This window comes from Diabrotica virgifera, chromosome 7 (assembly GCF_917563875.1).
Source record: "Diabrotica virgifera virgifera chromosome 7, PGI_DIABVI_V3a".
NCBI classification, from domain to species: domain Eukaryota; kingdom Metazoa; phylum Arthropoda; class Insecta; order Coleoptera; family Chrysomelidae; genus Diabrotica; species Diabrotica virgifera.
Window position 1 is genome coordinate 47104137 of NC_065449.1, and position 22190 is coordinate 47126326.

Here is a 22190-nt window from a genome sequence, read left to right on the forward strand (position 1 = left end):
GACAACACAAAGTAATTGAAGGCTAATAATAGGAAAAATAGAATAAATTTATATCAATCGGTTTTAAAACGTCTTGCGACGTTGTCCGATGCCTAATTTCCATGACACTCTATCATCCCATTGGCCCTCTCTAAGATCTCTTGCGCTCATCGCCTTCGTTACTCCCTCTCTCCAAGATTTCTTGGGTGTTCCTCTCTTTCTGCGGTTTGGTGGTACCCATTGCATAATTATTTTAGGGAGTCTTGAGTTGTCCATCCTCTGGACGTGTCCGTACCATATCAGCTGTTTTCTTTCTATGTCTGTTGTTCAACCCCCATTCGCTGTCTTATATCATCATTACGTATTCTCTCTCTGCGTGACACTGCTACTGATCTTCTAAAAGCGTCCATTTCTACTGCCTCCAGTTTTCTTCTGTTGTTTTCGGTTATCCGCCAAGTTTCTGCTCCGTACAATAGACTGCTTTTAATAAGAGATTCGTAGATAATGTGTTTTTTTCTTTTTCCTATTTCATGACTCCACAGTACGCTGTTTAGACAACCTATTGTTTTTCTGGATTGTGTTATTCTTCTCTTTATTTCTTCACCATCTTTCCCCGTTGTGTCAAAAACGATTCCTAGATAATGTGTAATGGTCGCAGGGCATGATGATTTCATTATTTTCTAATGTGATGTTCGATAGTTCGGTACCTATTGGCAGGTATTTTGTTAATTCTGTATTAATTTCTAGTCCCCACTTTCTATATTCTTCTTGTAATTTCCTTGCCATGTACTCTAGATCATCTTTATCGTTTGCTATAACAACCTGGTCGTCAGGGACCCAGTTTTGTGGGGTATAACGCGGACCCCTGCCCAGGGTGAAGATCACAACGGCGGAGACGGCGTAGAAGAGTATCTTCGGTTCGGCGTCAATGGCGGAAGTGACAGGCCTGTTTTTTCGGCATACCACTGCAGAGTCTGATCTAAAATGGGCGGTTGTGGATTCTGGTTGGCGAAGAAACATCGACGGCGAAAGAAAAGGAGCAGATTGGGCTCTTTAGTCCTGTAAGACAACCAATCTAAAGGAAGAAAACCTTGATTACAAATTACCCGGTCCTCCAGGTAGGGGGTTAAGACGTCAGGCCGGTTCCCTGTCAATTGTAAAAATTAGAAAAATACCAAAAAGCCTAAAGATTGCCTCGGAAAAATAGAATATATCCTTAAAAAAATCAAAAACTCAGCAAAAAATATGGCGCTGATCATACATTGAGAACTATTGCTCCGAGAGTATATTATCAGTAGTAATTGCACAAGAGCTCTAAAATTATTGAAGTTTTCCCGAGTCACTTTGACAGTTTTAATTTCACAAGCCAAAGGCGAGTGAAATTATGTCAAAGTGTCACGAGGGCAAAAATTCTATATTAATTTTAGAGATCGAGTGCAATTTGTTGCGATTATTTCATGAATAAAACTGTTCAAAACCAAAATTCTATTGTAATTTATTTATGTAAGTACAAATAAGTACAATTAAACACACAGTTGTTATAAATATTTGACGGTTGAAAGTCATCATTTTTATAATTTTTAAAATATTAATTGTCATTAATGTCACTGAATGTATTTTTTAAAAAAGCAACGAAGGGCATCTGACCTAATATACTTGACGACAGGAAATTATCAAAAATTATCAGTTTAATTTTTATTTCTGTAGCTTTCTATTGGTCAGAATCTCCTATGAACGAAATAATCAAATTAGGGCAGACAATGTTATAGTCTTCAGTATAATCTCACTTATTTTTTCCGTGTACGTTCTGAATATCTCTTTCTCTGCACCATGTGCAGCCATAAAATTATTTTCTGTCACGTAAAAGTACAATGCAGTCACAAAACAGTGTTGTTGTCAAATAAATATACACTGATACGCAGGGGACTAGCGATAAAGTATGTATATAAAAGCACGTCGAACAACGTTTAATAAACACAGGTTGAGCGACCGACATACCATTGCAAAAGACACGGTTAGTTTAACAAATATGTTCATATAAATATGACGTAGAAAAAAGAAAGTTTATTCGGGTCAATAGAATTGTTAACGTAGTATTCTTTACCTATCTAGTTCGTTTACCATTACTTATTTTTACTAGTTAATATAATACTTTGTTGAACAATTGCATTCTATTACCGATCAAGTGTAAAATAAGGACCTAAGGACCACAACACATTGGCAGTACGTATTAAAACACAAAGTAATTAAAGGCCAATACCAGTAAAAACAGAATAAATCCTTAAAAAAGCAAGAACTCAGCAAAAAAATATGGCGCTGCTCATACATTGAGAACTATTGCTCCGAGAGTATATTATCAAATTAAGTCAGACAATGTTATAGTCTTCAGTTTAATCTCACTTATTTTTTCCGTGCACGTTCTGAATATCTCTTTCTCTGCACCATTTGCAGCCATAAAATTATTTTCTGTCACGTAAAAGTACAATGCAGTCACAAAACTGTTCTCTTTCCAAATAAATATACACTGATACGCGGGAGACTGGTGATAAAACTTGTGTATATCAATGAAATAAAAGGTCGAGTGTATAGATCGCAAGAAGACTTTAACTGCTCTTTTCAGGAAATGTATTTTATGTATAAAGGATGTATCGTAAAACCCAAAGTTTCATTAAATGTATTTTGGTTTTATCTGTTTTGAGTTTACGACAAGTGTACAAATAAAATATCTTTTCTTTTATTTTCTAAAACACTATTTCTTTAAACTGCTGTTCCTGAAATCCATCTTAACCCCATTTGAATTTACTATACATGTGTATTGATCGTGTATATGGGACATATGAAATATGTTCCGAGTTTAACCGCATCGATATTTTCTTGGCCGAGCTTTCGACGTCCTCTCTGACGTCATCTTCAGGGCTTCCGGGGTCTCAGTCTCTCGAGTCCATAGAAAACTACTACACTGTTCGCTGGACAATACAATACTGTTGTTTCCTATGACGGACCGTTCATTTATACCGTGGTTCGCTGGAGTGGCGCTTGGGTAGGGGTAGGGCTTACAATACCGGAATTCCGGGATCCCGAATTCCGGGATCCCGGATGATTTTTGTCCGGTATTCGATACCGGTATTTAAAATAAAAATACCGGTATTTCGGTATTAGCTTAATTTATACAAAAAGAAATGATGCACAATAAACTTTCTCCTAAAATATTTTTTGCTATTACAAGAAATTATTTTTGAAGATAAACAACCAATTACATTGTAAAAAATATTTATTAAACACGTTTATTACACATACAAGTCAAGTATGGCGCTTTCTAAAAGCGTGAATGTCGTTAATTTAAGGCGAAGGGTTATATCAGCTTCTACAACCAAATTATTAAATCTCGTCTATACAAATAAATAAAATGAGTTATATAAAAATTCTTAAATATTTAAAATTATACTATTTTATTTTATAAATAAGCCGTAAGATTTATTAATCAGAATTGTTTTTATATGTTCAGATCTATTTTTAATTTTTTTGTGTATTGTGGTGTATAAATTAGGCTCACTTATTTTCTGAATTATTAATAATAATTGAAAATATATAGCCTAAATAGTCTAAATACAGAGTAATCCATATAAAATATTTGTCACAGTAAGTTAATTTTTGTATTAATATATTTTAAAATTAAATTAATTTACAAATAGCAAATTTCATAAGTCAAAGTACAATCCTATTATATGCAGAATTTATCCTAGGATCAAATATATAGTTTTTCTATTTTCACATTTTTTGTATTCCTATTCCTACTCTCTATGTAATGTTATAAACAACATCTACTCATTTCAAAACAAAAGGTTACATATATTATTTAATAACAAGTCGATATAACAACTGAGGATAGTATAAATATAACGTGTATATTTTTTATTCATAATACCGGTTTTAATACCGGGATCCCGGTATTTAAAATTTTAAATACCAAATACCGGTATTGAGATTTTGGCTCGGTATTGTAAGCCCTAGGTAGGGGTTGGCGCGAAGGTTTTTGACGATTGAATTTGGATTGGTATGTGGAGAGGACGATGTTTTCTTTTAGAAGTGATCTTTATGTTGAAGACAACCGGATTCCCTCATCTCTTTTACTTAAACAATTTGGCCTTTTTTAATCTTTACGGCTTCTCGGATAATTCTTGGTTTATAGAAGCGGATGAGGGGTATGGAACATTTCAATGTTTATAAATCCTATTTTGGATTCTACGAATGGTTTGGCCTACGTAAGATTGGGGGCAGTGTGAACAGTGAATTTCTTAAACTCTTTGATGTTCATTTGGGATGTTGTCTTTGACTGATCGGACAAGAGATCAGAGTTTTTGATGGAACGAAAATATTGTCTGTATTCCTCATGGTTTGAGAATTTGGTCGATTTTGTCGGTAACACCTTTGATGTAAGGAAGAAAAGCTTTCGTAAGATCAGGGTTTCAGTCTTTGGGTTGAGATTGAGCGGGAGATTTAAATTTATGGATGCTACTATCAATGTGATTTTCGCGGTAACCGTTTTAAATGAGGGCTTGTTTTAAAGAAGGGAGCTCAGTATTGATCTGGAGACAGGAATATTGATAACTGCATTAATTTGTGAAGGTGGGTGATGAGAGTTGGCATGCAAGTAGCGGTTTATATGAGTGGGTTTTCGGCAAACAGCCTGATGTAAACCTTGCGATTGGTTCTTCTTTATGAGAAAATCGAGAAGAGAAACGGTAGGGATGTATCGGTCTCCATCTCTATAGTTCTTATAATGAAAACCTTTTTTTTCTCTGCATTATTTGCAGCCAGAAAATTATATTTTCTGTCACGTAAAGGCACAATGCAGTCATAAAACAGTTCCACTTTCACATAAATATACACTGATACGCAGAGGACTCACGATAAAATTTATGTATATCAATGAAATGAAAGCTCCAGTGTATACATCCCAACTATTTTCATAACGAATTTTCATAAAACTCGACGGAAAGACGTAGATACCGTGTACCAGGTACCTCCTACAGCATCCCTCAAGCAATATTCTTGTTCAACGACCAAAACATCGGGATAACAAGTTTCAACGATTTCATAATGAATTCCATACAACTCTAGGAGATGACGTACATACCGGGATACCGGGCACCAGGTACCTCTTCCAGGTTCGCCGACCCGACATTCCTGTTCAGCAACCTCAAAAACCCATCGAGTATGAAAATTGAACTGATTTTCATGATTATTCTCCGAGTTGTATACCAAGTAGGTGTGAATTTTTATTTTTTGAACATTTTTTGATGCTCTTTCGAAAATGGATTTTTAGCCTACAACAATTCAATTTTCATAATTTGTTCCTCATGATAAGTGTTTAACAATTTTCCTAAAACTCTCCTGAATCGAATGCAAAAGGTTTCATAACGATCCGTCTTCTTCTTTTAAAAAAGTTAGATTTCTCGCCTATATATAGGCGAGTGTTCTCGCTTATACAGGGTGTTTGGTAAATAATAGGCCATATCTTAACCTTAGATTCCTGAGCTTAAAATAGGCCGATATAAGCGAACTTACCTTAGTACAAAAGTTAATAATAACCGAAATACAGGGTGTCAAAGTTAAACTTTTATTTTATTTCTGTCGCTTAGTTCTAAAAGGGCCAATGTCAATTTTTTTTCTTTTTTGTACAGCTTTCTGTAGAATTTAATATTAAAAAAACCAAAACACAAAAAATTGACATTGGCCCTATTAGCATTAAGCCACATTATGTGGCATGGTGTTAAAATGGCCAATGTCAATTTTTTGTTTTTTGTTTTTTCAATATAAAATTATAAAGGAAGCTGTACAAAAAAGCAACAATTTGACATTGGCCCTTTTAGAACCAAGCCACAGATTTGTTCTTGAATATTTCCTGACAGGCATGGGACAACAACACGACATTTGGTAAGTGGTACTAGTATTGTACAATCTACTAAATTATGTTAAACAAATGTTTCTGGCTACTACCAGAGGCGTACGACGGGGGAACGTGAATGGTTGACCCTTCCCAAATTCTACGCCACTGGCGGAATTGCTATTTTATTGCAATTTTTTTATTCTCCAATACTTTCTATCTGAAAAATATACTCTTCATTCGTAACGATAAAGCCATTAGTTTTCGAGATATTTGAAACTTAAAACGAAGGAGCATAATACATTAATCAAAATAAGTGTGCCTTTTCATTTTTAACTTCAAATATCTCGAAAACTAATGATTTTATCGTTATGAATAAAAAGTATATTATTTGCATACAAAGTATTAGAGAATCTAAAAATTATGCTAAAATAGCAGTTTCATCAGTGGCGTACAATTTGGGAAGGGTCTACCATTCACTTTCCCCTGTCGTACGTCTCTGGTAGTAGCCAGAAACGATTATTTAAGAGGCTCGGTACGTATTTTCGGCTGCAATGCTATTCAAATGGGGATTTATTTTTTTCGAATCCTGAGAAAACTAATAAGTATTTTTGAAAAATTTAAACGCAGAATGAAAGATTACGTTATTAGAGAGGGCCGAAAGTCCCTGAGAATTTCCATAATGTTTATTTTAATAAGTTACAGGGGTGAAAAACTAAGAGAAAATTTAGTGGTATTTTAAATTTTAAATATCTCATTCAAAATAAACTTATTATTTATTCTAAGGGACTTTCGGCCCTCGGTAATAATTTAGTCTTTCGTTCTGCGTTTAGATTTTTCAAAAATATTTATTGGTTTTTTCAGAATTCGAAAAAAATGAACACAATGTCCGTGGTAATATTTTCCAAATCTATCTTTGTCATATAACGCACTCAGTCGAATAGAATATTGTCAGGATAATGTCAGTCAGACACTGACAATCAGTGACAATTTTAAATATTTGACATGAATCGGGAATATTTTGAGTTGTTGATTAAATAATATTGATATATAGTGTATTTGATAAATAATTGATTTAAGACGTGAACCTCATAAAACGTTATTTATTGTGTATTATTTATGGAAGATAGAAGCAGAGAATACATCAAGATAAATTCTGTGATCCAAGTATTTTGTTGTTAAAGATGTTCAAAATGGTAAGCGTTGCATAGTAACAATATATTATTAAAAAAATCACTTTAACACTTTTCCTCTTTTCTCGATTGAGTATTAGTTTTTGCAGTAGGTACATATAAATTATTACAATCACTGAATACAAAGTTAGTGAAAAATATATCCCATTTATTAACTGAATTAATAATTTGCAATTATACAAAAAATAACAGTTATCAAAGAACATTCAAAAGCCATCTCTCAGTTAGTTATGACATTGTCAAGTATAATGACATTCTAGTAATATTTACATATCCATACCAGTGTGAATTTTACTACACGTAATTTGCCATGTAAAGACAGAAAAGGTAGGGATTGCTGTAAAATATTTACGAATTATGTACCCATGGCCTTAACATAATTTAGTAGGATGTAAACAATGTACAGTGCCTACTCTTTCTGCCAAGTATCACACGGATATGTCAAATTATTTTAAAGTATTTTTTTTTTAATAATTTATTCTTTATTTAAAACTTTAAGAACAATGCGTGCCCGGTACTATAAAACTATTTGACATATCCTTATGATACTTGGCAGAAAGTGTAGGCACTGTACACCCTACTAAATTATGTTAAATAATCGTTTGTGGTTAATACCAGAGGTGTACGACAGGAGAAAGTGAATGGCTGACCCTTCCCAAATTCTACGCCACTGATGAAACTGCTATTTTAGCATAATTTTTAGATTCTCCAATACTTTCTATGCAAATAATATACGCTTCATTCGTAACGATAGTGATAAAGTGATCAGTCAATGAAATGAAAAAAATTACCAGATTGTCGATAGTCTGAGTAAGTAGTTAATTTTTATTTGCTAATTGTTTTTGTTAAATCATTTAAAATTTCTGAATAGAGATTCCATATAAAACTGTGCTCGTGACTCAGTGTAAAATGGAAATTCAAGTAGAAACACAATAAAATGTTTCCACAACCAGATTTATACCAATCGCAAAATGAAGCGATATCATTACAGCAGGATAATGTGCTGTTTCAAGAAAACTATCAACGTTCACAAAATGAACAAATGCTATTTAGCAGTTGGAAATTATCTGAGGCCGAGAAGAACAAGGCCTTGGAAGCAACTCGTCAACTACAAAACCAGCTAATTAACATGCAAAAAATGTTTGATGAATTAAATGAAAAATATACACTGCTCGAGAAAAAACTGTCTAACAATAGAAAAAGAGGAAAAAGAGGAAAATGGACACTTCCCTAACACCACCACGAGAAGAATATAACAACACAAAAAGTCCTGAAAAACCTAAAATAATTGAGAAACCCCCACCGATTATAGTAGAAGGGGAGAACAACTTTAACGATCTTCATGCTATGGTACTTAGCTACCAAAATTCTCAAATAAAAGTCATCAACGACAAAACTATAAAAATTAATGTACAAAAAGAGGAAGATTTTAAACTGCTTACCGCAGCATTAAATGATAAGAAATATTCATGGCATTCCTATGAAAACAAGCAAAATAGGCCCATTAAAGTAATGGCCACTGGATTACATCATTCTGTAAAGCCTAATAATATTGTCCAAGAAATGAGAAGACGTGGCTATAAGCTCATCGAAGCTACACCCAAGCTAAAGTATAATACTAAACAACCTCTTAATATGTTCATGTTATCATTCAGACACGATGAAAATATCGATAAAATATTCGGAATTTCTGATATATTACAAGTTAGAGTTCAGATTTTGCCGTTAAGAAAATCCAGACTCGTGCCTCAATGCAAAAAATTCCAAGCTTTTGGTCATACGCAAAAATATTGCGCAAAGCAACCACGATGTGTTAGATGTACCGGAAAGCACCTGACTATCGATTGTGATAAACCTAAAAATGCCCAACCAAAATGTGTCCACTGTGGAGAAAGTCACCCTGCAAACTACAGAGGATGCATGGTAGCAAAAGAAATGCAGAAGTTAAAAGACAATCGAAATAAGAGAACTACAATACCTAAACAACCACAAAGGGTGCAGCAGCAGAATCCGATATACAAAACCAACGAAAACAAAAAAACCTACAGCCAAGCTGCTAGAGGTAATATAGAAATTGAAAGTACTAACCCAAAACACAGCCCTAACATTGAGAGCACTCTCCAACAAATACTGGAAACACTGATCAAAATGGATGAGCGTATTACTAGATTAGACTATAGCACCAAAGGAGCTATTCCTAAGAATTTTAATGCCAGATAGTCTGAGGATAATGGAATGGAATGCAAATGGACTACTGCAGCATCAACAAGAACTGCAGACTGTCCTAGACATTGAAAAAATAGACATTTGTCTCATTTCTGAAACACACTTTACAAATGAAACCTACATTCATTTTAAAGGATTTAAAGTATACCATACCTTACATCCGGATAATACAGCCAGAGGTGGTAGTGCTATCATAATAAAAGAAACAATTAGACATCATCAAGAAATATGCTACAAAACAGAAATGTTCCAAGCTACTTCAGTATGTGTTAAAACAAAATCTTTTGAGCTTATCGTTACCGCTGTCTACTCTCCACCAAAACATAACCTCAAAAAAGATCAATATCTAGAATTTTTGAATAGACATGGCAAAAGATTTATAATTGGTGGTGATTTTAATGCCAAGCACACCCATTGGGGTTCTAGGATAATTACAACAAAGGGGAAGGAACTCTTGCAGGCAGTTAAGCAATTAAAATGTGAAACACTTTCAACAGGTAAACCGACTTATTGGCCTACTGATTCCAACAAAATTCCAGACCTGATTGATTTTTTTATAACTAGAAATATTTCTGTTAATTATTTACATATTGAAGAAGCTTGGGACATGAACTCCGATCATTCACCCATCCTTCTCACAGTTAGCGATACTGTTATTCAAAGCCAGCCACCTCCTAAACTGACTAATAGACTAACAGATTGGCGGAGTTTTCAGCTTCACTTAGAAGAAACAATCAATCTCAAAGTTTCACTAAAAACTAGATATGAACTTGATGAAGAAACGGAATGTTTTGTTAAACAAGTTCAACAAGCCGCTTGGAATAACTCACCTGAACTGATTCATAGAGTTAAAGGTAATAATTACCCTAAAGAAATTAGAAAGCTAATCGAAGAAAAAAGAAAACTCAGAAGGATCTGGCAACGCTCTAGAGCTCCATCTGATAAAACAAAACTAAATATTGCTACACAACAGCTTAAAAGAGAAATTAAAAAAAATAAAAACGAATCAATTAGTAACTATCTAAGAGAATTGACAAATGACAGCACAACTGATTATTCCCTCTGGAGAGCCAATAAGAAATTAAAACGACCGATAATGCAAAATTCCCCACTAAGAAATACAGATGGAAGCTGGGCAAAAAGCAATTTAGAGAAGGCTAATAAATTTGCTGAATATCTCGAGGAAACATTCCAGCCAAATGAAGGTGATAACACACTGCAATGGGAAAATGCCACACAGGAAGAAGGTGAAATTAAACTAGTCACCCCAAAAGAAGTGGCCGACGAAATTAAATCAAACATCAATCCCAGGAAAGCACCTGGGTTTGACTTAATTACTGGGGAAATCTTAAAACAACTTCCTAGAAAAGCCATAGTAAAACTGACATATCTCATAAATGCCTCGTTCAGATTAAGATATATTCCCAAGATATGGAAAGTGGCTGAGGTCATAATGATCCTTAAACCTGGAAAACAACCAAATACAGTATCATCGTACAGACCGATTTCATTGCTACCCGTAATTTCAAAGCTGTACGAGAAGCTTTTGCTGAAAAGGTTGAAACCTCTCATAGATGCTAAGGCTCTAATTCCATCACACCAGTTTGGGTTTCGAGAAAGTCATTCAACTATCGACCAAGTCCATAGAATAACGGATATAATAGAGAGGTCGCTAGAAGGAAAGAAAGTTTGCTCAGCTGTCTTCCTCGACGTAGCGCAAGCTTTTGATAAGGTATGGCACGAAGGACTTAAGTACAAATTAAGCAGGATTTTGCCAAGACAATACAGAGAATTATTGGAATCTTATATATCAGAGAGAGTTTTTAGGGTTAAGCAAGAAGAAGCCTACTCGGAACTAAAGGAAATCAATGCAGGAGTACCACAAGGTAGTGTGATAGGACCGGTCCTATACCTATTATACACTAGTGATATCCCTGAAGTACAACATAATACAATAGCTACCTTTGCTGATGACACTGCCGTCTTAGCCGTAGGTGAAGACCATGAAGAAGCAGCAAGAAAATTACAAATATCTCTTAACACACTTAACGAGTGGACTAAACGCTGGCGAATTAAATTAAACGAAATGAAGTCAGTGCATATAAATTTTACAAACAAGAAAAATCAATACATTCCTGTTAACTTAAATAATACTCAGATACCATATGCCGACACCGCAAAGTATTTGGGTATTACACTAGACGCTAGGCTACGCTGGAAGGCCCATGTTAAAAAGAAACGAGAACAGCTTAACATGAAGTATAAAAAAATGTATTGGCTATTGGGAAGACAATCCACTCTCTCAATCTACAATAAAATACTTTTGTATAAACAGATTATAAAACCTATATGGACATATGGCATCCAACTATGGGGCTGCGCTAGTAATACAAATTTAATTATCATTCAACGATTCCAAAACAAAGTGCTAAGGAGCATTGTCAACGCTCCATGGTACTATAGGAACAGTGATCTCCATAGGGACCTAGACATGGATACTGTTAACAAGACCATAGAAAAATTTGCCAAGAGTCACGAACAACGACTTCTTCAACACGTCAATGTTGAGGCCATCCAGCTCCTCGACAACACGGATCTAGCTAGAAGACTCAAGAGGAAGAAACCCTTCGAGTTAGTTAAGTGAAAAATAGTGCACGGTGCAAGTGATGGTACAAGTTAAAATTTGTGCAATATATTAACAGAACCTAGGGGGTACTATCGAGTTTGTCCTTAGTCTTAAGTTTTTTAGTAGTAATTTAGGTTAGAAATAAGTTGCTCATTGATCACATTATTTGATCTGATTGTAATGTTCTTAAGCATCTTATTGGTGTTTAATAAATAAAAAAAAAAAAAAAATTCGTAACGATAGTCATTATTTTTCGAGATATTTAAAGTTAAAAATGAAAAGGCACACTTATTTTGATTAATGTATTATGCTCCCTCGTTTTTAGCTTCAAATATCTCGAAAACTAATGGCTTTATCTTTACGAATGAAGAGTATATTTTTTAGATAGAACGTATTAGAGAATTTAAAAATTGCACTAAAATAGCAATTCCGCCAGTGGCGTAGAATTTGGGAAGGGTCAACCATTTATGTTCCCCCGTCGTACGCCTCTGGTAGTAGCCAGCAACGTTTGTTTAACATAATTTAGTAGATTGTACAATACCAGCACCACTTACCAAATTTCGTGTTGTTGTCCCATGCCTGTCAAGGAAATATTCAAAAATAAATAAAATAAAATTTTAACTTTGACTATTTAGGTTACTCTTAACTTTTGTACTAATGTAAGTTAACTTAAATCGACATATTTTAACCTCAGGAATCTAAGGTTAAGCTATGGCCCATTTTTTACCAAACACCCTGTATATAAGTTATACTATTTTATAAAGTTATATGTATTATATGATTACTTTGTCGAAAACGATTTTTACCTTTCAAGTTATATTTGGATATTAATAGTAAATAATTCTATAAATTCTATACAGTATTCAAGTGCTGTTGCTATAATATATCACTTGAAAACATGTAAGATGTCCCCTGTTTACAGAAATACGTGAAATTATATACAAAACTTATAAAGTAACAACGTTTACAAAAGCAGTAAATTTTCCACTTACCCCCTTGTGGGAAGAACTGGGCATAAATCATCTTAAAAGTGTCTTCCTTGACGACTCCGGTAGGGCATTCAGCCTTGAATCCACGATAAATTCTCTTAATTTCGGCTTCTGTAAAGCGAGTTGCTCTACAAAGGGCTTCGAGACTGTCGGGCCTATAGCGGGGCGGGGTCTCCAAATCCTCAAGTTCGGAATCTGAAAAACAAGACTCAATTACCAAACGAGTAATAGAGTTGAGATTATCGGTCGGTTATTTTAGAGTAGCATGAAATTTGTTGGTTGTAGAGATATAAAGCATCCAGAAAGCAAAACAAACAAGATAAGATTTTCTGCTAGCAATATTAGAAATTATCAAAAATATAAACAAAGGGAGAGAGAGAGGCATATGCAACTAGACAGTATGAACGTTTAGGTTGCAAACTACAAAGTATCTCCGTTATAGGCAGTATTTAGAGAAAACAACGTCGACACAACGATTTTTAAATTTAATTCTGCTTACATTTTAAATCATAAGTCTGATGACGTCACCATCACTTTATAATGACGTCATCTGTTTGTTTTTAAAAGGAAATATATATTTTTTGTGTCAAAATTAAATAGATAGTGCAAATCTAGGGCAATACTCGTATGTATCACTATTGTCCTAAACTTGGTAGTCTTTGACATACAAGGTGTTAAAATAAAAAAAATTTGTTGGACAGCTTCAAGAAACCGTTTAATTTTTAAGAGCAGATGCAAAGTATTAGCTATTTAAATAACAAGCAATTTAAATATACAGGGTGTTTGCTAAAGAATGGGCCATAGCTTAACCTTAGATTCCTGAGCTTAAAATAGACCGATTTAGGCTAACTTCCCTTAGTACGAAAATTGATAATAACCAAAATACTTCAAAGTCAAAGTCAAAGTTAAACTTTTATTTTATTTATTCTTGAATATTTATTGGCAGGCATGGAATAACAACAGGAAATTTGGTAAGCGGGAGTTTTTTGGGATGAGAAATCTAAATTCGCCACCAAAAATGATATATTACTCAGAAGGCGCCACATTCGTCTTTCAGCGCGCATTTAATACGTTTAATTTTTTTATATTCCACTCTACATACTTTTTGAATCAAAACTTTTATTCTATTAATATTTATACTTCAAAAAGGTATACTACATTCATCTTGCTTAACTCAACCGTTTTCAAGATAAACGCACTTTAAATCTGCGAGGCAACATAATTTTTTGCATAACATCATTGTAGTTACACCCGAAAAATGACTTAAAAGCACAAAAATTTATAAAAATGTATCGCAAATTTCTTTAAATGGAATTTGCGATGCATACATAAAAATATGAGAACTTCCACAATTATTATGGTTTCAACTTTATTTTTCGGGTGTAACTACAATGATATTTTGCAATAAGTTATGTTGTATCGTAGATTTAAAATGCGTTTATCTCGAAAAGAGTTGAGTTTAGAGAGATGAACGTAGTATACCTTTCTTAAGTAAAAATATTAAGAGAATAAAAGGTTTGATTTGAAAAGTATGTAGAGTGGGTAATAAAAAAATTTGAACATATTAAATGAGCGCTGAAAGGCGTATGTGGCGCCCTCTAAGTAATCGATCATTTTTGGTGGCGAGTTTAAATTTCTCGTCCCAAAAAAACCTCCCCTCTTGCCAAATTTCGTGTTATTATCCCATGCCTGTTAGGAAATATTCAAGAATAAATAAAAGAAAAGTTTAACTTTGACATCCTGTATTTCGGTTATTATTAACTTTCGTACTAAGATAAGTTAGCTTAAATCGACCTATTTTAACCTCAGGAATCTAAGGTTAAGCTATGGTCCATTCTTTACCAAACACCCTGTATATAAGCAGTGGGGTTCCTACGGTCTCCTCCGCATCCCACATTTCGCTCGCCATCGTTTTCTATTCACCTATTCGTTTTCTTCAATCGCTCTATCTGCCATAGACTGTTCTATGCCTATCTGGAAGAAAGACAAAAAATTTAAATAAGATGCGGAAATTAAGACCTCCTCACTTTTCACTAATAAGCCAAATTTTGTTTAAATTCACGCAGCACGTTTCGAAGAGTTTCAGGTCAAATGGCATGCATTTCAGTACAAACTCTTTCCTTCGGTTTATCGATTTTATTAAATCGAGTGACATAGACTTTTGATAATATGTATATAAAAAAAAAATAAAAGAAATCCAGCGGAGTAAGGTCTGTGGATCTAGCTGGCCAATATATGAAGCCCCTAGTCCAAATCGATTGATCTGGAAATATTTCGATCAAATAATTACGAACGGTCGCCTCTCAATGGGGAGTACATAGCTCTGTTTTGTTGATACCAAAAAACAGCATCTGCCAATTTTTATGCCAATCTAAGCCAATTTTTTTATGCCAATAATGCCTGCCAATTAACCTTTTAAGAGAATTGGGTACTTGCTTTCATCATCCAGTGGTATTTTTTGTTCGTGCCCAGAACCGAAAGACAGTTTTGTTTATTTACAGTGCCTTTTCTTCTCATTATTTCTCTTTATAAGCCATTCTGCTTATTTATTAGCAGATAAATACCTCTATGGAAGGTTGTCACTCCATCTTTTGCGCGCTCGGCCAATACTTCTTCTACCATTTGATAAAAGAGCTCTTGCTATTTTGACCATACGTGGCTCCCCCATTCTGCATATTGTGGTTATTCCATTCTTTTTTTCTATTTAGTGTCCATTCGTTTATATACTGTACGTTACATTGTCGTCTAATGTCTTCACTCCATTTTCGATCTCTCAGCGTATTTCCTGTAATTCTTCTCAGTACTCTCATCTCTGCCGTTTCCATTAGTCATTTTGTTGTCGCTGTATTGGGTCTTGTTGATGCATATGTCAGTATGGGTCTTACTGACACTGGCTTTATAAATTCTTGACTTCATCTCAATGTTAATATGTCGGTTTGGCCAGATAGTGTTATTGAGGCTTTCTGCCAATCTATTTGCTTTTTGTACTTCATTTCTGACTTCTTTGTCTAGGTCTCCCTAGCTTGGCAATGTAATTCCAAGGTATTTTATTTCCATTACTTGTTCAATACTGATACCATAAATTTCTATTTTACATCTGATGGGTTCTTTACTGATTACTATTGTTTTAGTTTTTTGAGATGAAATCGTCATGTCCAATTCTTTTACTCTTATGTTAAATCTGTGGACTAATCTTTGCAGACTATCTTCATCTTAGGGTCTCTATCTAGGGTAGTAGTTACGGTATCTTTTAGATTAAATGAGGATACATCTGAAAAAATGTCATACGTTAGTTGTGAAAAATTATACACATAGTTTTCTAAAACTGTCTAACAATTTTTGTTTTTAATTTTAACACCTAATATAACGAAAACTACCGGGTAACTACTAACTTTGTGGTAATACTGATGTTTTTAAAATATCATTATCTATGTACTTAATTTTGACAGAAAAAATATAGGTTTCTATTTAAAAAGCACATGGATATTCACGACGTTATGTGACGTCACGATAGTTGGGGTTATCCAAAATGAAAGCAGAACTGAATTTAAAAATCGACCTGCCTACCTAACGGAGGTATTTTGAAGTTTACAACCCAAACATTCACACTTTATAAATATATTTACTTTTTCAGCTCGAATCGGCTTTTCCGATATTCCTCAATTTTTCTCGGCCTTCCATCAATCTTGGGGATGCTGAGCGGAGGGATTGCCACCATGTTGTCGGAGCATCTTTAAGGATTTCTTGTACCTTTCACAAATACCCCATCTTTTTCCAAAAGGTTTTTTTAAAAGAATTGTCTAGTATAACATTTTTTATTCTTGCTACGTTCGTTTTGAGTTCGACAACAATAGAATTTTTTCATTTCCCTTAATTTTAATTTTAAATTTAATTTTTCTTAATTTCCCTGAAAAATATATCTAGGAGATATACTGAGTATATTTAAGTATGGAACGCTCTATTTATCTCGAAAAAGAACTGGACAGTTTACATAAACTTTGGTCTGTGAGAGTTTTGTATTATTATGATCGATTTTATTATAGTGAGGGTATTTGGCTCCGAATTCCATTTTACTGCATCAATTTATTTGATATTTTCACCGTAAGGATATAATAGCTCAAGAAACAAAGTCTACCCTATATCCTATTGCGCTTTTATCTTAGGGGTGGTTCCCACATCCTTTAAGCAAAAACGGTTCTATAAATTTTTTAAATTCAATACTTTTTGAGTTATTCGTGGTTGAAAATTTGCCATTTTCATTGCAAAACGACACCTTTTTCGGACGGTTTTTTGCATACCTTAAAAATTATGCATCTAACAAAGAAAATTATATAAAACATTTTTGTAGCATATGGAAAATCAGAGAGATTAATTTCTTCATATATCTTTCTTCATCTACTCGTAGTTATAATAGAAAAAAAGACACAGCAAATGAAAAAAGATTTTTCTTTTGGTGCATGCTGAAATCGGTGTATTTAACTTGAAATAGCAGATAAATGTATCATGCTACCGATACCTTTTGTAGTACTTGAAAAGAGCTTCAAAGCTAGTACTGTCAGTACGAGTCAATTACATGTCATAATTTAAGAAAAAAATAAAAAGGATATTTAACCCCTCGTCAACCAGAATGTAAATGCATCGTTTTTCCATCTATACTACCGTTTATTATAGTTTTATTTCTATATTTAAAAAGTGAATGGGTCGAAAATGGTTTAAAAAAAATCAGGAGCCATTTATAAATTTTCTTGAAAATCTGAATTTTCTCCATGTAACTCGAAAATAATAAGAGATACGAAAAAAAGAAACAGTACAAAAATATAGGGTTTTTTAGATAACAATTTTGTTTTGTCTTTCATTACTGTATTAGTTCAGAGAAATAAGGAAAAAATATCCTATTGATGACACAACCCCCTTCAGGCCGAAACCAAATTCTTTGAGTAGTATAGACATCTATATTAATAACCTATATGTTTCCTGCAGCCGATTTTGATGATATACATAGTTATAAACAAGTAAAGTATTTTAAACAAATTTGAGATGGAGAAACTCATAAATCGTATAAAAAACTTATTGGTTGCTTAGAAAATTGCAAAATAAATCATAAATTTTGAGTTATTATAAATATTCATAACTTATGTAAAACTTAACTTACGTTCTTATTACACGGAATGCTGAGACTTCTGGTGCTTAAATCATACCCTAAAATTCAAAGCAATTGGTCGAGTAGTTTAAAAGGTATTTAATTTGTTTATCCCAAATTAATTTTTTTGCAACGCTATAAGTCAGAAAATGATGAAGTTACAGTAATACTTTGGATAGTTTATGAAAGAAGAAGATTTATACTAATAATTTAATTTAAAAAAATGACAAAAAATAATTCTAAATGCTGCAAAATTATTTTGCAAAAACATGTGAATTAAAAAAAGGGGGGGCTAACTTCGTCCCTAATTGTCCTAGGACACTTGTTTTTCTTTTTAAATGTCTATAAAAATCCAGTCTTTCCAAATATGAAAAAATAATTTTTCTACGGGTAATGGTAAAAGAGTCATTCTAATTGTTTATAACTAAGAAAAAAATCGACGTGTTTATGCAAAATAATTTTACACTGTTTAAAATTACTTTTTGTCATATTTTTTTTAAGTCAGTAGTATCAATGTTCTTCTTCCATAAACTGTCAGAAGTCTTACTGTAACCTCATAATTTTCTGAGTATAATATTGCAAAAAAAAAATGAATTTGGGATACACAAATTAAATAACTTTTAAACTATTCGACCAATTGCTTTGAAATTTAAAATATAATTCAAGCACCAGAAGTCTCAGCAATTCGTGTAATAAGAAGCTTCTAAGTTAATTTTTACATAAGTTATTAATATTTATATAAACTCAAAATTTATGATTTATTTTGCAATTTTCTAAGCAACCAATAAGGATAGACATATTCAGCGAACGCGATATTGAAATTTTTTAGACGATTTATGAGATTTTTACTCTCAAATTTGTTTAAAATGCTTAACTTTTTGGTTATAGACGAAAAAAGCGAAAATTTACCGTTTTTTTATCTTCATTTGTTTATAACTATGTATATCATCAAAATAGGCTGCAGGAAACATAAAGGTTATTAATATAGATGTCCATACTACACAAAAAATTTGGTTTCGGCCTGGAGGGGGATGTGTCACGAGAAAAATCTTATTTCTCTGGACTATCTATCGTTTTCATTTTTGAGTTACATTGAGAAAAAGGAAGAGATTTTAAGAAAATGTAAAAATGCTCTCTATAATTTTTGATCTTATTTTTTTCAAAAACCATGCATTAAACCCATCCATTTTATTGAACATAGTTTTAACACTGTAATAAAAGGTAGTGTAGAAGTAATAATGCAATTAAATCTGGTGGATGAGGGGTTAAAAATATACTTCGCATTTTATCTTAAAATAAATTAGTTATCAATTTTTGCACCATAGCTCGCTTAGTTTGAGTGTAATCGACATTTTTTATCAGTGCTCGTTTTAATTAAAGGTGTTTTCAAGTACTATAATAGTTATTTATGTACCAAGTCAGTAAAGTGACTATTTGTCGAACGAGTCTGATATTACGAGAAGAGCGAGCGTAGCGAGCGAGGCGAGTAACAGACGAGTTCAATAAAGAGTTCTTTACTGACGTGGTGCATACAAAATTTTATTGAAGTTATACTTCTTTACCGGCGATAGAGGGTAAATTTTTATATGGGAAAACCTAGCGACCGGGCGCATGCGCATTATAACTTTGTTCTGATTGGATGTTCAAATGACATGTCAAAAATTATTCAATATGGTGGCTGTGGCACAGCTGTAGTTAGATTATTTATGGTTGTTGCGTTTTAAAATTTGTGTGAAAAGAAACAACAAACAAAAGTTAGTTAATAGTTATACTGCCTTTTTAAATAGTTTTCATATATCTATATTGTTGGACTTTTGGACTATTTTGGACAAGGAAAACTCATTCTAATTTGGTAAGTACCTAGTTTTTATTATAATCATATTGTAATTATACATTTGGATTAGGTTGAAATACATACATTTATTTTCTCAAGAATGCGGATTTTAGAGAGAAATCCCAAATTAGGTTCGATTTTTATTTCTAAATTATGATTTTTTGGCGTAGATTTATTTATCTAGAAGGTATGTAATGCTTTTATTTACATACTTAATTTGATTACCAACAAAAGTTCTACCAATCTTCATCTAATATATTGTTTTCTTACTGTTTTGTTATATTTTTATATTTTCTTCCACAAAATTTAAACTACATAATTTTCAAAACAATTGTCAAATAGTAAAACGTTCAGTTACCGTATTTTTCCACATAATAAATAATGTGCGATTGGACGAGTGAGTCTACGCTTCGATTACGAGTCAAAGCGGCACGAAATTCAAGGGTTCAATTCCCGATGCAAGTTTTATTTTTTTATTTTTTTATGCATATTATGATTGTAAGTATATTTGTTATATAATTTTTTTTTCAGCAAATGCGTATTTAAAATTTTTGCCAACAATTATTATCGTCCAGAAATCATTTTTTCTTTGTGGCATTTTTCAATGTGTTTGTGTGCGTTTTATTTTTTTATTTTTTTAAATTTTTGGTATAGTCTTAAAAATCACATAATATGTAGTAGAAGTATAACTTCTTGCGTGCGTACAAAGTACACACACATTCTTGTCGCCGACATAATTTGATTGTAAATCAACTTGGAATTTGAATTCCGATGATTCGCACCTTAAAGTTGACTACGTAAGAGTTTGGGCTCTGTAAATATTTAAAAATAATATAAAATTTATAAATAAATTGAATAAAAATCTGTCGTTTATTTAACTTCTTTAAAATCTCATTATAACATAACACAATTTTTTAAATTTGGTTATCTTCATTATTTCATAAAATTAATCATGTTTAATTTTAATAATCCCCGAATGAAAATCTGAAGAATGAAGTAGTGACAGCTTGACAGTTGGACAATGCCAAAATATAATATCTACAATTTTACTTTCTGCAATAATTTGATATTGGTTTTAACACTTACTTGCAATTTATAATTTAAGAACTTTTTAAATTTTAGACGTTATAATAATTTCATGACAGTGATGACAGATAACTTTTGCAAGATGGCCGCTTTCGATTTTTAATCGATAGTTATCAATATTGAATAATTACTAAATCGGTAAAGTTTTAATTTATTTTATATGAATATAATTACAAAATACTACAGAATTTCACTTTTTGACATAAGTTTAATTAATAATATCGTAAATTGTGTACAATATTTTTAATAATTAAAGTAAATACATTTTAAGTTCACTCAAATACTCGCCATTCGATTACTGCCATCGACCACTTACATTCAATCTCGGTTAATTTGATTATTCGCGGCAGCTAAAGTAAAATTCTTCTTTCAGTGCAATAAAGTGTTACTTTACTACCGCAAATAGGGCAAGTGAGTACAATAATGAATGACTTTAGTGACCGATGGCGATAATAGATATTAATCATTATATCCGTACAATCGGCCATTTCTGATATTTTAAGTTAAACACATAGATTTGTGCAAGCACCAAAAAATCTATTTTCACTTCCAGGTCTCTTTTTGTATTATAACTAGAACACTTATGAAGAAAGGCATCTCTTTGATTTTTCATAAGCTACAAAAATGATTTACATAATATAGGTTTTTTTCGCTAGTTTATTAAAATTTCATTAAAATCAATGCAGTAGGATAAAATTCGGAGGTAATATTCTGTTTTTGCTCTCATTGACTGGCGTATAGTCCTGGATCCCGCGTACCAAATAAAATATTTTTAATAGCAAATTGAAAATTTGTCAATAGCTTAACGGAGTCGAGTCGTACAAATTTTGATGTATGGAAACACTGGAACAGGGGTATTGGGAATTGTGGAACGTGATAAACGTGCCATTCTGAAAAGTTTAGGATTGTGAAAAATAGCAGGGTGTTTCAAGTTTATTCAATAGCCGACGTTATAATAATATATGAAAAAATGTCTGTTCTACAAAAATGTTAAACATTTCAACCAGTCCGTCACGTAGAATATGTCAAATAGCAGGAATTATGTTGGTGATAAATAGCAGTCTCATTTTTGCATGAGAATTTAATGAAAGGGTAAAAAATCAATTGGAAATCTCTTTTTGTAATATAACTAGAAGATTTATGAAGAAAGGCATCTCTTTGATTTTTCATAAGCTACAAAAATGATTTACATATATAGGTTTTTTTCGCTAGTTTATTAAAATTTCATTA

The 22190-nt window shown here is 32.7% G+C and overlaps 1 protein-coding gene across 2 annotated transcripts in view; it reads right to left on the bottom strand.

Annotated features, from left to right (window-relative positions):
- Positions 1 to 22190, bottom strand: part of LOC114330917 (calsenilin-like) — a 454604-nt gene that overhangs the window by 212871 nt on the left and 219543 nt on the right. For both annotated transcript variants that reach the window (XM_028280357.2, XM_028280358.2), the window contains exon 2: positions 12904 to 13095. In XM_028280357.2, coding sequence (XP_028136158.1) covers positions 12904 to 13095 — 192 coding nt within the window. The remainder of the gene's footprint in view (positions 1 to 12903; positions 13096 to 22190) is intronic.